The following is an 18,291-nucleotide window of genomic DNA, read 5'->3' as shown; positions in this document are numbered from 1 at the left end:
ATAACCAAACACCGCAAAAGCAGCCTGGATGATTCAAACAATGCTTTGAAGCCAGAATAATTGATTTTGCTTTTGAGAGCATGTTTTCTAATTAAGCAAAATAAGCTCTTTTCCCAAAAAGACTCATGTTTCCTCGTGCAATTTCACATCAAGTTATACCCTTCCAAGTCTACCAAATAATGTCTGTCCTTAAATTCAAGTCAATTAACCAAACACATTTTGTACTTGTTCTATTTACTTGTTCACACAAGAACTGAACCAGACCAAATGAGAAATAAGTTAGAATTAATTTTGAGCAATTTATTCTCAAGTCATTACAGTGTTCAACCAGTTTGATGTATAAAGATAACAGACATAAAAGTAAACAATGGGAAGCACACATATATTCCCATTCTGAAAGAAGACATGTTATATATACAGAAAAAAAATGCAGCAAATATTAAGGTATTCAAAGTAATTCTTTGACAATTCAGATGTGACATATTTACAGGAAAAGTATAAGTTTTAAAATAATTAAATAATTTTCATAGAATTATAAAAGTACTGAGATAAATATTAGGAGACTCTGACAATCACAAGACCACTTCCCTATTCTATTTTATACAAGGGTAGTTCTATAAAAAGTCCCAAAATAGAGCTAATATTTTGCCACTACGGAATATATCAAATTACCAATACCAAAATATTAAAATGAACATGCAATGTAAAAGCTGTACCAAAGAAAACAGCATTAGGCTCCTGAAATAGCCAACTGTCTACACAAGATTTCTTAGGTGTGTTCATGAAAAAAGAGCTTTCTAAAAGAGCTGCTGTAATGGATATATCTGCAGAGAAAGTGATAACTACTTAAAACCTTTTCATTCTATCATTCTCAAATGTAGCTGCAAAAAAGGAAAAATCTAAATATAACTTCTAAAAATATTAGCTTATGAAAAAAATGTTGAGTGGTGCATTCTTGATGCATTCGGATTTTTAAAGTGATGCTATGATAATTCTAGTATAATAGATAGTAACCTCTGGACCCCACCACTTAATAAGAAATCCACCCTCCCCTCTCTTTCTCAAACAAGAAGTCATCTTAGAAAATGAAAAGGAGAAACAGTGACATTTACGAATTCAGAACAAAACAGTACTGTAATACGGCAAAATATCATAAAAATAGCAGCATGTGAAATTCAAGACTATTTTCTTAAAGCAAATGTTTAAGACTGAACCGTAAAAACAGTACTTGATCAAACTGGTCTATTACTCAACACCTGAAACTAACGATATTTTAGAGAGGTGCTTATATTTATGATATCCCCATGATTAAATGTAAAGTCAAATATGTGTTTTAAAACATATATTGCACAGATAGAATAACAACATTCTGGTATCTCTAACACAAAATGGTATGTTATTTAGTACATTAACCTATGCTACTGAAAATTAATTTTATCCTAATTGTTTAAAACCAATCATGTAGGAGTTCTGAGCACATTAATCTCAAAATATTCCTAAACAAGATGAAAAAACACAGGCACTTGAATACAGGTTATTAGTGACAAAACACAGAGGTTGCAATCGCATGACTAAGGGCAGTATGTCTTTACACATAAACTTGAGGTCTTTCACTGATCCAAATATAGAAATGAGAACTATTTTACAAAACTCTGACAAGAAAATCAGATCTCCAAGATATTTTGTATCAAATAATTTTCACTGAATAAAGCAATGACTGCTGCACGTCTTGATTAAGCTTTTACAAATAAATGTCCGAGATACGGTTGTTTGAATTCTAATTCTCCCCTTTTCTCCACCCCAGTACAACACACGACCCTCGCTAACTGTCCAATAATACCCTCTATGCAAAACTCACTGCTCACCTTGAGATCCAGAGCATCAAAAATGGCTATCATTTCAAAACAGTCCACACTGTACTATAAATTTTACAGCACCACAGACGTCATGAGTTCAGATATTTTTGTCTGGCAATATTTCATTCAATAATATTAACTGGTAAGAATGTATAGAGGTTGAACATTTAATTGGAAGTCACAGTAGCATTTTTAAAACAACCAAAATAATTAATAAGCATTTTTCATGTTTTAAATTGTGAAACATTTAAATTGTCAAATTCACTTGGAAAAAATATCACACACACACTTTTATCATCCCAATGAGAACAAAGCTTCAGACAGTTGATACTGAGATACTTAGGGCTTTTTTCTTTCTTTCTTTTTTTTTTTTTCTGTTTAAAGAAATTGCATTGAGTTTGGCCACATCCTAGCTTCTTGGCTTTACCAGCTTATAAAGAGAACATCGATGAGGCAGTATACTATATGCATTAAAGCCCCTTTCCCCTTTATCATCTTTGGCGAGAAGCCTCTTGAAAGGACACTGAGGGCGGATGAGGTGGGTCAGGCTCCGCGTGCTTCCATCTCACACATCACTGACTGGAAGGCTTGCGTCATCCAAGTCCACGGGGTCACAATCTTGTTCCTGAGGGCCATTTTCACTTTGAGGTTTTAGCAGAGCTTGTTCAGTCACTTTGGTAGCTGGTTCTCTTGGAGAGACAGTCTGGACCTTGAAGTTCCCTGGCTTGACCTTGGCAAGAGATTCGTAAAATCCTCGCTTCTCCATGGAAAAGCTTGAGACCAGAGAGTCGCTGCGAGAGGCTGTGGATCGCGGGGTGGCTGCTGTGGCACCGGCAGAGAGGAGAGCATGTTTGGGTTCGGAAGGACAGCGGGAATGCTCCTGCAAAGAGGGGTGCTGGTCAGACACGGGCAATCATTAACGGCAAGGCTAGTAACTCAGTGTGAGACTTTATTCTCTGAAAAACAAACAGAACAAAACACACACACACAGAGCAGAAGCATGAGCCATGCAGCATACATGTGCAAGTTCCTTCCCAAAGCAATGCATTTTTAGGAGTGAGTTTAGAGCGATGACAGCCAACAACCATTCCCACTTAGAAACTAGCTCGTCAGTTCTTTTTTCTGAAGCCAAAGTTGGCTTTGAAGACTTTGAAGACTTTGAAGACTCAGTCAGCCTAAACGGGAATGCAGTGTGCCAACTGCAACTGAACTGTGTTTAACTGGGGGCCTACCAGCTTTACCGTTTTATTTAAGAGTTTATTCTCAATAAACACTAGGAATTATCCCACACATTTTAGAAAGATTAAAAAATGAAAATGCAGAATATAAAAATAAAAGGCCATTTTCTCTTTAATAAGCAGAACTCAACATTTTTCAAACCTATTATTTTGTCTGGCAGCCTCATGAACTTGAGTTTTTGGTTCCCTGAATTTCACTGCAACCAATAATATCATAGTCTTTTCACTTCTTATTTAATTGCATTTATTTATTTTTGCATATGGCATACATTCATATGGCTTAAGATTTTTTTTTTTTTTTTTTTTGCGGTATGCGGGCCTCTCACTGTTGTGGCCTCTCCCGTTGCGGAGCACAGGCTCCGGACACGCAGGCTCAGTGGCCATGGCTCATGGGCCTAGCCACTCCGTGGCATATGGGATCTTCCGGGACCGGGGCACAAACTCATGTCCCCTGCATCGGCAGGCGGACTCCCAACCACTGCGCCACCAGGGAAGCCCGGCTTAAGATTTTAAAGGCAGGGAAGGGTACGTATTTAAGCATTTATTAAAACTGTGGTGAAATAATTTCAGTTGTGAATATTAATTTCAATACACTTCTAACTAAATCAAATCTGAAGATAGCCTGAAATATGAACATTCCAAATGCATTGCCATATAGTTGTGACATTAGTGGCTTTGAAAACAAAGTGCTACAAACCACTAAAACACTCTAGATTCCCATTAGAAGGCTAAATTTCACCTGAGATTTAATACACCATGCACACTATACTAATGTAGAGTTTATCCAATGCATGTGCACCTGTGAGTTTGAGCAAACTGTTACCACAAAGGTGCATTTTAAGTGGTGTAGTATAAAAAATTTCAAAATACACGAAATACAGAAATTGAAACTCTTGCAGCAATTCAGTAAATTAAGCTTTAGTAGATATGACTTTTTAAATTAGTGAAGTTGTCTTTTTCTCCGTTATTTATTTATTTTTTAATATCCGTATCCAACCTGATGACTGTAGTGAAATAGTTTGCGTTAGTGTTGACAAAGTCAGTTATGATAACTGCAGAAGGCAGTTTGGTTAACTCAACTTTCCAGAATCAGTTGTTAAGTAGTGAGTAAGTCCAGGCCCTCTAGTAAGAAGGCACGTTTGCGTGAGAGCCCACATACGTGCTGCATTCCCCAGTTCTGGACGTATACCTCTGTATACAAGGATTCGACAGCCTTCTGGCCTGCCGCATCTGGAACACAGTGCAAAGCTAAGATTAGAGTTAACCTGTACTGGAGGGGGGAGAGAGAAAGTTCCGCTGATAGTTACAGCTTAGAGAGTCCAATCTGCCCCCACCACAAAGCACAAAACACAAACGCCCTTCTCCAACTTTTCCTCTTCCCAACAGACATTGTTTTTGCAGAGAGTCTCATACTTGACTGCTGAAAAGGTCACATAAAACACAGGCAGTTACAAAATTAACACCTATGAAAATAATTTCTGAGACATTCCAAACAGGATACAAGAAGAATAACTTTAAAAGTGAGAAAAATGGATTTGTATTTACTGATCTAGAGTCATTTCTAACAAGAAACAATTAAAAGACAATATTACTGCAATACTAGAAATGCAGGAAAATACTGCAAGTGCAGACTATCCAGCATCAATGAGTCTAGATACTAAAGGCTATCATGCTCCGTATTAGACTACCTTCTGCAGACCAATGTGCTGCATTTCAAGGCGCTTGGAAGTTTTTCATTCCTCAGTAGAATTTTTATTTTCAGATCAGAGATCAGTGACCAAAGTATTCCAAAGCTAAATCTTATTCCTATGATGAACTTGTACATGATAAATTAAAAAGTAAAGACATTTTCCTTACTATCTGAGAATGTTTAGCTGTTTTAATTTTATTATTATACTACCAAAAAGATAATTAAGATAGTAAAAAGCAGCCTTTTAAATTAACCTAGTAAAAAATGAGAATGAAATGGAAAATACTGACTGAGAACACTAGATTATATTTAAGGTTCAAGCTGCTCAACTGTCTTACAGCACTATTAAGGCAAAAAACCTAAACTGAAATTATAGGAAGTAAAAAGGAAACTGAGACCTTCACAAAACTGTGTAATGCTACAACTAAAGGTGCCTTACATGATTAGGCCAAATACCACACTAAGAATTGGTAAAATTATACCAAATCTGGACCTACTGACAAGTAAGAACTCCTAAAACAAAACAAGGAAATGTTCATTCTTTAGTTGCCCTGCTTGTGCATTTAAGACAATACAATGCACAGAAAGTTATGTATACATAACACTACAGGAAGCATTAAATTAGAAATGCATTATTTTTTTGCAAGTCCAATTGGTATGAAAGTCAACATGCAGATAAATCTCAAAACAGAAAGAAACTGAAAGGATTAGGGGGAGAGGAAGAAAAATAACTTGACAGGATCAGGGGACCCAAGGGAGTATCACCCCAGAGAACAGGAAACATACAGAAGACGCTGATCTGCCAGGTCCCCGCTGTGCTACAATGGCACCAGAGACTGCTTTAATCCAACTGTGCATCTCTTCAGGGCTATCAGCCTAAGGAGAAGGAAGGATTCATTCAATTTTTCCTCAAAATCAGCTCCTATGTCTGTAAATCCAATGTATTCATTTTGGTAATAATTAACAGTGTCAACAACAAAATCATTCTAAGGCAATGGTTTCCAAAAACTTTTAGAAATCACTTTTTTAAACCAGGTTTTGCTGGGTAACTTACAGAGATGTAAGTTGGGCATGTAATGGTTTAAGATGAGACACATCAAAAAGTGTCAATATGAATAATTATGGAGAGAAAACAAGAAGAGGAAGAAGTCAAAGAAAGACCTTCTCATTTCTCCTGCTGTACTGTCTGAATTTTCAGGATGAATATTTATGTAATTGTGCAGTTAAAAAAACACTGTGACATATTTTTTTTTTTTTTTTTTTTTTTTTTTTTTTTTTTTTTTGTGGTAACGCGGGCCTCTCACCGCTGCAGCCTTTCCTGCTGCGGAGCACAGGCTCTGGACGCGCAAGCTCAGCGGCCATGGCTCACGGGCCTAGCCACTCCGCGGCATGTGGGAGCCTCCGGGACCGGGGCACAAACCCGTGTCCCCTGCACCGGCGGGCGGACTCTCAACCACTGTGCCACCAGGGAAGCCCTGTGACATCATTTTATATGTTATTTTTCTAAAAATAATTTCCAACAGTACCCTAAATCGTCATATTCCAAAGCATCATCTTCCTTGATAGGACCATGACTTGCAATGTGAATTAAAAACCTTACTATGACTTTAATCCAATTAAACAAGGCCCTCAGAGGGGTGGAGAGGTACTGCCCTTTACTTCTGGATTCTACTGTCTAGTAGTTTAAAAATTTTAAAGATACAAGTAAATTTTTTGAACCAATGATATTAACAAAGAGTTTTTAAAAGGAAAAACTTGAAGTAGGCAAAGGTAGAGTATACTTTCATTCACTACAAACAGGAGCACCAGTCTAGAAGTCAATTTGGCAAAATAAAGAGGTTTAAAAAAGTTCATGCTCTGATAGTTATCCTCGATCTAGAAACGTATTGTAAAGAAGTAAGAAATTCAGGCAAATTTATGCACAAAATGTGCACTACCACATTAAATCACAGTAAATGTACAAAAACTATGTAAATGAGTGATCAGTAACAGTACAGTAGAGAAACAGTTTAATTGTGAAACATTCATATAAGAGAGCATAGTTCTAAAAGGTTTTCAGAGAATTTTTGATGTAGAAAAAAATGACTATGATATAGTAAACAAATAGGATATAACACTATATTGATATCATATAATCCCATTTGTTATAAAAAGATACGCTCTAATAAAGGAAAAAAAAAAAGAAAAAAAGAATGGTTGCCTGAATGTGGAATTCTATATGGTTTATAAAACTTTTTCTTCATATTTTTCTGTATTTTCTAAATTTTCTGCAATAAGCATATGTAATAACTTTTATAAAACAAAACCAAATGTTCTTTTAAAAAAACTTCTAATCTAAATAAATGTGTTAAGTAAAAAGTGTATTTTAAACTTAAACATAGGATACTATCTACCATTAGTGAAATGATAAGATATACTGTGTACTTTCATTATGGATATTTGAGCCCCCCTTCTTATAAAATTACCAAAAGGTGATATAATTAAAATTCCAAAATATGTGCAAAAATAATCCAAATTGAAAGTACACACTTAGCATCTAACTTAAATAGCATTTCCCTTCCTCCAAATAAAATTTAATTCCATTTGACTAACTTACAGCAAAGAATACCCCTATTTGCTGAACATATGACCTGCCAATAATCTTATATATAATATTTTTTTATTAAATTGGCAATTATATTTGTCATATTTTTTGCTTATTTTTATGAGAAACACATTTATTTATGTTTATTTCACCTCTAAAATTATTAATTTCTTGTTAGGAGGATCTATAATCTCCAAAGAAGTATCTTACCTGCACATAGAAAGTTCGAGACGATGTTACAATTTCAAAGAGGTTGTCTCTCATCATTATGTCACTGTTAACAAAAAAAATTTTCCAATTGTACTTAAATAGCAGTTGTTTGATAGTTTTCCTTTCACTTCTTTACCCAGTACCAAGTATGTGTCAATGAGAAAATTAATATTAGAGATAAAATACTGATTTAATTGAGAAATACTACGTGATCGTTTTCCAATTTATTTTTGCATTAAATTTTACATATTTTATATAGTTGTATGTATTTTTAGAAAGGTTCATAAAACAACTTTAAATTTCAAAGTTTTCAACTGTGAAGAAATCAGTTTGCTCAAAGAAACAATGGCACAGTTAACATTCTTATAAAGCTCTATTCTGCAGCAACCCTGAAATACTAGAATTAATAATACATCAATTTGTCAAATATGATAGCTGTTCACATTAAATTTTGTCCTTTCCATTAATAAGCTTAAGAACTGTTTCCTAATTTGTAGTTTTCAAACAAAAAAAATCTCAATACTCTGTTTCATCTGAAGGTTTTGAAACCTTTGGCATAACCCACTAGCAATAACACAGAAAAATATCATCTGTAAGTACGTCAATTAAACTAAAGAACTATATATTGTGTAATAATAAGTGGTGCCAGGCACCAAGTCAGAGGCGGTGCTTTACCTTTGCTTACATTCCTGGACTTTATGAACCTCTTTAAGTGGTATTACGCGGAGAGGTTCCTTTTCCTGTCAAAAAAAGCAAATAAACAGATACATGACATATATTCTTAAAATCCTTTTAAGCATTACTTGTTTTATTTAGAGGTCTATGCGAAAATCATGCTTCTTTCCTGAAGCACATCTAAGACATAAATCTACCTTCTTGAACCATCCAGCATCAGAACAGCTCAAAGACTATAACCTGAGACACACTGTGATTTGAAACAAGGAAACTGGCATATAACCCATGTTCACATTATTTATGTGCTAAATGACAGTGTAGCTTATTAAAAACCATTAACCATCAGACTTTTCCTCGATGAACCCCTATTCACCCAGTAAGTGGAGGACTTCCTATTTTGGAATGTTATTTTCATACAGAGGGTACCAGAGTAGTGAATACCCAGCTTCTTTGAGTTAAATTTGTCATTTTAGGAATATCACTTTTATATGAATACATCATTTTAACAAGTACAATTTATTAAACATTTACTAAGTGCCAGGACATCTGCTATGTTTTTTTTGTTTGTTTGTTTGTTTGTTTTTTTGTTTGTTTTTGTTTTGCGGTACACGGGCCTCTCACTGTGGTGGCCTCTCCCGTTGCGGAGCACAGGCTCCGGACGCGCAGGCTCAGCGGCCATGGCTCACGGGCTCAGCCGCTCCGCGGCACGTGGGATCCTCCCAGACCGGGGCACGAACCCGTGTCTCCTGCATCTGCAGGCGGACTCCCAACTGCTGCGCCACCAGGGAAGCCCATCTGCTATGTTTTAAATGTGTTATCTCACTTTCCACAACCCTAGAATACATGCACTATTACTCACCTGAGGAAACAGGATTAGACATATTAAGTACCTCACCTAAGGTTACAAAACTAGATATAAGGTTCACACATAAGATGTAATTAGCTCCTAGTTATTAGCACAGTACTTACAGTAAACATTTCATGAAATATACTGTATTTCACTGAAAACGACAACATGAGTTTAAGACATACCATTACTTTATGCAGTACTAAGAAAATAATTAAACCATGGCTGAACACTTTTTTAAAACCAAAATCTTTTTTTTAAGTTTTAGAAAATAACTCATTTGCAGGTAAGCTCCATGACGGCCTCTTCATCTGCGTAGCTCTGGCCGCCCACGCCAGCTGCCCCTCCAGACACTCCTTCCTGCTCCTGCACCACCACCAGGGACACCTGCACTGATGTGCCTCGCCTAGAAAATTTACATCTGCATTGTTAGGAACTGATGGGAGGAAAAGAGGGCAAACACGGTGACGAAGGATCCCCCAATTTTTAATGTTCTTTACATATTACAGATATTAATGTTTTATCTGTGATATATGTTATTAAATATTTTCTCCAGGTTTTCTTTTTTTTTCTTTTTAGATTCATTTGTGCTTTTCTTTGCCAGTATAACTACAGTAACCGGCAAACTTTTTTATTCTATCACAGTCCAACAAACACATATATAATGTGTATACATATATAAAAGTGAAACAAAGGTTTTGCCAAAAACGTCTACCCTGAGTGTTAATTTTAAGACTTTTTTTTTTAAACTAAGGCTGAACTGCACTGACACATCATAATCACCAAAGTCCCTAGTTCATCTTAGGGTTTGCTTTATGAAGTGAATAGTGTTGCACGTTCTATGGGTTTGGACAAAAGTATGATGACATAAAATCATTAAAATGTCATACAAAGTATTTTCACCGCTCATAAAAACTTCTGTATTCTATATATTCATCTCCCCTCCCCCGCAAACTCCTGGCAACCACTGATCTTTTTATTGTCTCCATTGTTTTGCCTTTTCCAGAATGGCACATACAAGGAATCTATTTTTCTCTTTTCCTTGAAGAGAGGGGTTCAAAGCCTTTATGCCTGTAACACCACTCATGGCCCAGCCACACGTGGACCGGACAGGCTCCAGGTGGCAAACACCCCTACTAAATACTGTAGCTTTCCTTCCAGTACTGAGCCCTGTCCCACTGGTCCTGCCCAGCAGCCACGTGCAGGTGAAGGGGGGATACGTGTTGGGTATCTGTTCATAGGAAGGCCACAAGTTTTGTGACCCTTGTCACAATGAACCCTGATTTCCTGTCGGGTGTGTTGTAAACAGACGAGCCATTTCTTCAGACCCTCTGCTCTGAGCACACCCCATCCAGTTTTTCTTGTCTGCTGAAATCTTTTATACCTACTGAAAGAAACTTTTAAATTCTTATCTTTCAGAGAAACATATAAAAATATTTACAGATGAAATGATATGCCTAATATTTGCTTCAAAATAGGAAGGGGGAAGTAGGTGGTGGTACAGAAGAAACAAAATTAGTCATGTGTTGATAATTATGAGATCTGGGTGATGGCTATTTAGGGGTTCAGAATACTATTCTATCTATTTACTTTATGTTCAAACTTTTCCATGATCCAAAGGTTTTGTAAAAGAGCCCCTTTATACTTTAAACATCAACTTTTATCATATATTATCCTTGAGCATATATAAAAATGTATAGGCAAAAAAAAAATGTATAGGCAAAATAAATGGGTTAAGGTTTTTTAAAACCTCACATTCAGATCCCAGCTCACTCTCTGACTAGGAGCCATCAATCTCAGTGTTTTTCACTCCGTACTATTCTCTGGGCCAGAAAGGGCACTGGTGATAATACAGCATTTCCTAAGAATCTCCCACTGTGTCCCTGAGATTTTCTTCCAACTGCCAGCACCCTTTTCTGCAGGTTTTGATGCTGATCTTCTGATCTCACCCAAAGGTGCTGTGCACACACAGGCAATGACAACTACAGCACAGCTGCTGCCTGGCTCCCTCACCTTCAGCAACTCTAAGAGACCTGAAGATTTCAGAAATGTTAAAATGGGGGGAGGGGATGTGCATCTTAGTAACTGATAAAGGTCAATAATTATATTTAAAGTGTTCAGCTTTATCTGCGCTTGCTAAATGCTTAACATAGTCCTGAATACACACAATATAATTTCCCTACCTCCTATGATAGTTCAAGTATTCTTTCATCTCAAACTTTATAGCATAATATCCACATGCAGCTTTTCAAATTATAGTAAATATTTCTGTAATAGTTCTTGTCTCATTATAACTACTGCGGATGACAAGGGGACATGTCAATTTCTCTGGTAAAACTGAACTCCTGAAGGCCAGAACATCACTGATTGCCCTCTTTATTCCCAGTTCCCAGTGCACCAGGGCCATGGAGAGCTCAATGAATGTCTGGTGCGGGAAGGGCTCCTCCCAAGAGGACTGGCATTAACTGAAAGCAACGAATCAACCTGCCAACCAAGCACAAGGGTAGCTTCTGAGACACCAAGGCTGGTACTTTTTGAACCAAGTAACTACTGCTTCCAACTGAGGCTCTTAGGTTTTGAAGTCTAAGAAAGGGTCCCATGCTAAAATGGCTATTCTTGTTATGCTATGTCAATTTTTTATTCATTCAAAAACACTTATTATTTTCTAGGTACCAGGTGCTATGTTCATAAAAGGGTACAAAAGGGAATCTTTGCTCTCAAGAAGCTCATGCAATCAACTGGTAAAGACAAGTATGCAAACAATTACAAAACACAGTGGGAAGTATTATGACAGAAGTGGGCATCAGGTTCCAGGTATGTAAAGAGAAGCCACTAAATCCAGAGTCCAAAAGCTTTCCAGAAGAACAGACACCTGAGATGAATCTTAAAATATTCCCTTCCTATTCTCCAGTGCTCTGTTGTCCAACAGAGTAGCCACTAGCTATGTGTAACTATTTGAATTTAAATGAACGAATACCAAATACAACCGGTTTTAATTTTAAAATTAGATACGGTCAGGTTCGTCAGTCACACTAGCCATATTTCCAGTGCTCAACAGCCACATTAACCAGTAGACCTGGCCAATGCAGATAATGGAACATTTCCATCAGTGCAGAGTTCAGCTGGACAGTGCTGTTCTGGTACCGTCATTCAAATAAAATGCATGGTTCCCCTCCTCAAATGTCCCATAAAAAGAAGAGGTAGAATCGCACTCAATTTATCCAACAATCTATTGCAGAACTCAGGTCACATGACAGGAGTATTTTAAATAAGGATGTTACTCAAACAAGTGAAAGACGGACCTTCAATCTTTGATTCTACCTTCAGATAGGACAAAAATATCTTATATGAAGAAACTTAAAAGTCAATCTGAAATAGAAAAAGAAAATATCAAGAGAGGGCAGGGAAGAGAAGGCAGAAATCGAAGGTTCAAATGTTGACTTTCAGAAACTTAATTCTTTCTACCATCTCCTCCAATGCCTTTAGAGGAAATCTGTAGACTGAGGGGTTCTGATAGTTTTAATTCTTTCAACGTAGAATGCCTTTGAAGATACACTCTTTTTATTTAAGATGCATTTAACAAAAATACCATTAACCAAAAGCATCACAACAAAAGAAACTGAACTGTATATACCTCTCAAAACCAGAATTTAATTATTTAAAAATAGAAAACAGGACAAGAAATTATATAACCACTACAGTGTAACACTTGTAAAACATTTTTAAAGCAACATTCATGACACAGCAACATACCAGTTCAGATTTGAAGTAGCCTATTGTGTTTTCATCCAATTGAAAATATCTTCTCTTCCAGTTTTTCATCTGTCAGAGATGAACACAGACATAAAACTTCTGTTTCTAAGAATGTCAAATGTTAATAACAATTTAATTATTCTGATATGAACCCACAATCAGAAATGTCAAGCACTGGAAAACCCTACTACCCTCCCTTAGTGAGGAGATACAGGAAATTTCATCTCTATTGCTACTCAGGCCTTGAACTCCTAATTCAACTCTGGTGGCTGGCTTTCAGCTCTTACTGTATGATTTTATAATATGGTCTTATATTTTTTATGCGCTAAAAGTTAAAAAAAAAAAAAAGCACTTCCCCATCCCCCACAAAGTAAATGCTACCAAGAGTTCAACAGCAAGCACAGGAAATGTGATTAAACCACATCAAGCTTCTCATCTGTAAAATGCATGAATCCTTCTATAGGTACTTTATAATACTAAGAAGGAAAGCAACACGTATTTAATAAAGTGAATATGCTTTGTACAAATATTTTCTGTCAATGAAATATAGTTTTTGTGAAAGTACTTCAATATCTCTAAGGGTTAGTTAGTATTTTGGATTTAAAAGTAAAACAAAAAGAAAGGAATGTCTCTTTAAAAGCCCTAATTAACACTCGACCTGATGAGAATTCTGATTTTACCCGTAGACATGCTGGAATGAAAAAGCTTCAGCCCTTGCTTTCATTTCCCTTAGCCTAAAGAAGGTCACACAGTTAGGGCTGAAAGAACCTTCCTCTGGCTGACCTAAGCCAATTAGACTTGCCAGGAGTGATGTGAGGTCAAGCAGAACCGCCAGTAGACATTTAAGTACTTCTTTACTCACAGAAATTTTTAAAATTTTATTTTTAAACTTTGAAGTCTATTTTCTCATGAAACTCTACAGATTTAGTTCACATTTTGGAAAGGTATTCTGGATTCATAAATACTGGTAAATTTACCTGCTCTTCCCACATTTCACCATTATGGATCTGGTTGCGTGAGAATATCTGGGCCAAGACGTAATAGCTCTTACTAAGGACCAGGTGCTATGCTAAGTGCTTTCTATTTATATCTTTCAAAAAAGACCTCTGGATGGTAGGCTTTACAATATAATTTTCCATAAAAAGAAACTGAGAGCCTGAGAGGTTAAGTAAGTAGCCCAAGGTCTCAGTGTTTTCAGCTGGGGTCGGCCCAACCCCATATCAGGTAAGTGATCCTTCCACACCCTGCTCCCCTGGTCTCCCCTTTCCTGCCAATCTCCCTACTAGAGCTCCCTTTCCCTGACCTATTCCCAAGGGGGTAAAAAAAATCAACAGAAAAACTTTCTGGAATAAATTTAAGCTGTTAGGAAGCTCATTTAAAGTGGAAGGTTAGTGGTAATAAGCATTAACTTATCCAGCCACCCAAGGACCAAGAAAATAATAGCACTGAGTTTTGAACACAGAATAACCCCTATTCTATCCGATGACTCCTGCTCAGTAAGCTGGTCTTTCACTTTGGTTCTTTCACAAAACAAAGCAAACCCTAACCCTAACCCATGTTGAGAGTTTGCTAATATATACTCATTTTTCATTACTTCACACATTTTGTTAAACTACTCACCACTGCTCCTTGTTTTACACAATATCCAGCTTTGATAACTGCACTATCTGAAGATGGTTTAGGAGTAAAGTAAGGAAGATGGCTTTGTGACCGCTTCAAATTATTTCTGTCAATACTTTCACCACATTCATTTACTTCTTCTTTCTAAAATGGAGCAAAATAAAGATATTCTTTTTTTGCTTATTTACCTTCAAAGCATACTTGTAGTTCACGGCGTCATTCTAGTAGAAAAATCTTAAAATCTATCTTAGTTTAGTTAGAAACACGGATCTTGGAGTAAAGAGTTTTCTAATTAATTTGAGATACTCAATCATAACTTTCAATACCACTGATTAAACCACAGATTTCTATTTCTCTTTTTCTGCAAAAGTCCTACCACCAGTGTTTTTTGGTTTTTGTTTTGCTGGGGGGGGCTGCTGGATGGCAGGGGTATAACTTTTAATTTTGAAATAATTATAAAGATTCACAGGAAGTTGTAAAAAAACAATGTACAGGAGGTCCTATGTACCCCTTCAACCGGTTTCCCCCAACAGGGAAACTGTGTAACTATAGCACATTATCAAAACTGACACCGAAACGTTTCGCAGACCTTATTCATATCTCACCCATTTTACATGCATTCATTGTCTCTGCATATATCATTCTATGCAATTTTATTGCCAGATCTGTGTAACCACCACCAGCGCCAATGTACAGAGTGTTCACGATAGGCTCCCTTGGGCTACCCCTTTAGAGCTTCTATCCCCAGTTCCTTGGCAGCCGCTAATTTGTTCTCCATCTTTATTATTTTCACATTTAGAGAATTTAATATAAATGGAATCATACAGTAGGTGAGCTTTTGAGATGGTCTTTTTTCATTCTGCATTCACTTTGGAGATTCATCCAGGTTGGTCCTTGTACCAACCGTCTGACCCTTCTCATTGACAGTAGTATTCGTGGTTTGGACGTACCACTGGCTAATTCACCCACTGAAATGGCACTTGGGTTGTTACCACATTTGAGCTATTAGGAATAAAGCTGCTGTGAACATTCACGCTGTTTCTGTGTGAACATTCATGCTGTTTCCGTGTGAACATAAGTCTTCATTTCTTTAGGATAAATGCCTAGGAGTGCAAATCCTAGGTTAATACACTGATTGCAAGTTTACTTTTATAAAAAACTGCTGAACTCTTTTCAGAGTGGCTGTACAATTTTACATTCCCACCAGTTATGTATGAGTGAGTCAGTTTCTCCTCATCTTTGTCAGCATTTGTGTTATCATTAATTTTTAGTTGAGTCATTCTGATAGGTATATGGTGATATCTCATTGTGGTCTTAATTTGCATTTCCTTACTGGCTAACGATGGTGAATATCCTTCCTAGCACTTATTTGCCACCTGTGTATCTTTTATCTTTTGATGAAATCTCTGTTCATGAATTTTGCCCATTTTCTAACTGGACTGTTTAGTATTTTTACTATTGAGTTTTGATAGTTCTTTATACATTCTAGATACAAGTGCTTTGTTGTATATGCGGTTTTACAAATATTTTCTCCCAGCATGGTGCTTTTCTTTTCATCCTCAACAGACAAAACATTTTTAATTTTGATAAGGTTCAATTTACCAATTTTTTCCCTTTATATAGATTGTGCTTTTGATGTCAAGTCTAAAAACTCTTCACCTAGTCCTAAATCCTCAAGATTTTCTCCTTTGCTATTTTCTAAAAGTTTCGCACTTTTAATTTTTGTTTTTAACAGTTCAGTCCAGTGCTTTTAAAAAACTAACTATACTCAGGTTTTCATGTTCCCCAAAACATTAGCTTCCTGTTTATTTATAACATACAACACAGGTGATAATCTATTCTACAAATCAACCAAAGGTGTGGATTTTCAAGAACTCCTAAATCTCGAGAGAAAAACTAAGTACTCAAGTCATATCTTAGGGAATTTTCAATCTGTTCTACACTTAGACAGGTCAATAGCACTAATTATGTACTTAACTTTGTAATCCTAGCACTTAACCTGCTAAACCAATAGTTACTGAATAAATTAATCATGCAAATGAGATGTCATTTTGTTACTGTTATCTGAATGCTTTTATAATGAGTAAATACTACTTTAAATAAACTATATCGTAAAATGATAAAGCAATACAATTCTTTGGGATCTTTTTAACATTGCACCTGCCATACGCTCTTAGAACCTACTGAATAATCGATACCAAAATTGAAACACAAATCTTAATTCTATACAAAATTAAGACAGCTACAGATACAAACACCTACAATATCTTAATACAACTAAAGACAAATTGTCTTAGCTCTTCTATCAACACAAGACATAATACAGGTGAAAGCAGCTTAGTCTAGCTCTGTCTCAACCGGAAGTCTTACAGGGTAAAATCATTACTTTTTTAAAAAAGTAAATACACACACACACACACACACAAATTCCTAGTTTATTTTTTATTCAACTTTGGTGAAAAATGTAACCTCCCATTAGGGCAGGGAATTTCTGCTCATTAATACATATATCCTCTGTCTAGCATAAAGAAAGCACTGAATAATTAATTAACTAATAAGTCTTTTAAGTACAAAAAGGCACACAGGTAATGAAAATGCCTAACATTGGCAATATCAATTAATTACCTTAAAATTCTTAGTTTCTCAACTGCTAGTAATTTAATTTGCATTACAAACTTATTCACTTAATAGCAACCCAAGAAATTTAAGTGCATACAAGTTTTAATTTCATCAAAAACTTTAAAATAAATTTATACTTTCCATAATACCCAAGAGTAAGAATTAACTCAGCATACCAGTACTTTGGGGATAGAATTGACTCAAAATTCCAGTCCTCTGTTTAGTTCATCTAGGCCAGGTTGTAGAAAAACAGGTTTAAAAAATTACACATATTTATAAACACTTTGACTTGGCAATTTTCTCTCCAGGAGTTTATCCTTTAAAACATATTATCTATGGCTCTAAAGTTTATGCTACAAGCATGTTCATCAAAGCATTTACAAGATAATGGAAAATATCTTGTTGCCCCCACCTGCCCCAACCTTCCTGGCACAGAGCTCCTAAAACCCTTGTAATTTCCTAAGTGATAAGAGCACTGGAAGCAACTCTTGTTCTAATATTTGGTCTTTGACCCTGTTTCCTGACAAAGAGTTCATAAATCCCTTAGAATTTCCTGGGTGACAGCATGTCTTTTGTTCTAATAAGGTGACTCTTGGTGGACTCCTGAATGGGGGATAGTCACCAGAAAGACCAAGTCATGATTAAAGGCTTGGAATTTTCAGCCCCATTCCCTACTCTCTAGAGAGGGGAGAGGGGCTGGAAACAGAGTGGATGATCAATCATGCCTACGTGATGACGCCTCCATAAAAATCCCTACAATATGGAATTCAGAAAGCTTCTGCATTAGTGAATTAATGGAGGTACTGGGAGAGGGGTGCACCCAAAGAAGGCATGGAAGCTCCACACCCCTTCCCACATACCTTGCCCTACACACCTCTTCTATCTGGATGTTCATCTGTATCCTTTATCATATCCTTTTACAATAAACAGGTATACAGTAACTAAACTGTTTTCCTAAGTTCTGTGAGCTGCTTTAGCAAACTAATTGAACCCAATAAGCGGGCCACAGGAACCTCGAATTTATAGCCCATCAAGTCAGAAGCACAGGTAATAATGTGGACTTACGACTGACATCTGAAGGGGGTGGAGGGGCAGTCTTGTGGGACTGAGCCCTTCACCTGTGGGATCCAGATAGGCAGTGTCAGAACTGAGTTAAATTGTCGGACACCCAGCTGGTGCCACAGCATTGCCTGTGTAGG

General features: G+C 36.5%; 1 protein-coding gene across 1 annotated transcript in view; it reads right to left on the bottom strand.

Annotated features, from left to right (window-relative positions):
* Positions 1 to 2,076: 2,076 nt before the first annotated feature.
* The window catches only part of PLEKHA1 (pleckstrin homology domain containing A1), a 58,929-nt gene continuing 42,714 nt past the window's right edge, over positions 2,077 to 18,291 (bottom strand). Inside the window, exons 7-12 of the mRNA XM_079698216.1 lie at positions 14,474 to 14,617; positions 12,854 to 12,922; positions 8,254 to 8,318; positions 7,579 to 7,642; positions 5,571 to 5,660; positions 2,077 to 2,736 (exon numbers count right to left, since the gene is read on the bottom strand). Coding sequence (XP_079554342.1) covers positions 2,422 to 2,736; positions 5,571 to 5,660; positions 7,579 to 7,642; positions 8,254 to 8,318; positions 12,854 to 12,922; positions 14,474 to 14,617 — 747 coding nt within the window. The 3' untranslated portion in view covers positions 2,077 to 2,421. The remainder of the gene's footprint in view (positions 2,737 to 5,570; positions 5,661 to 7,578; positions 7,643 to 8,253; positions 8,319 to 12,853; positions 12,923 to 14,473; positions 14,618 to 18,291) is intronic.

This window comes from Hyperoodon ampullatus (genome assembly GCF_949752795.1).
Source record: "Hyperoodon ampullatus genome assembly, chromosome: 1".
Lineage (NCBI taxonomy): Eukaryota > Metazoa > Chordata > Mammalia > Artiodactyla > Ziphiidae > Hyperoodon > Hyperoodon ampullatus.
This window is presented reverse-complemented; position numbering and strand designations above follow the sequence as displayed.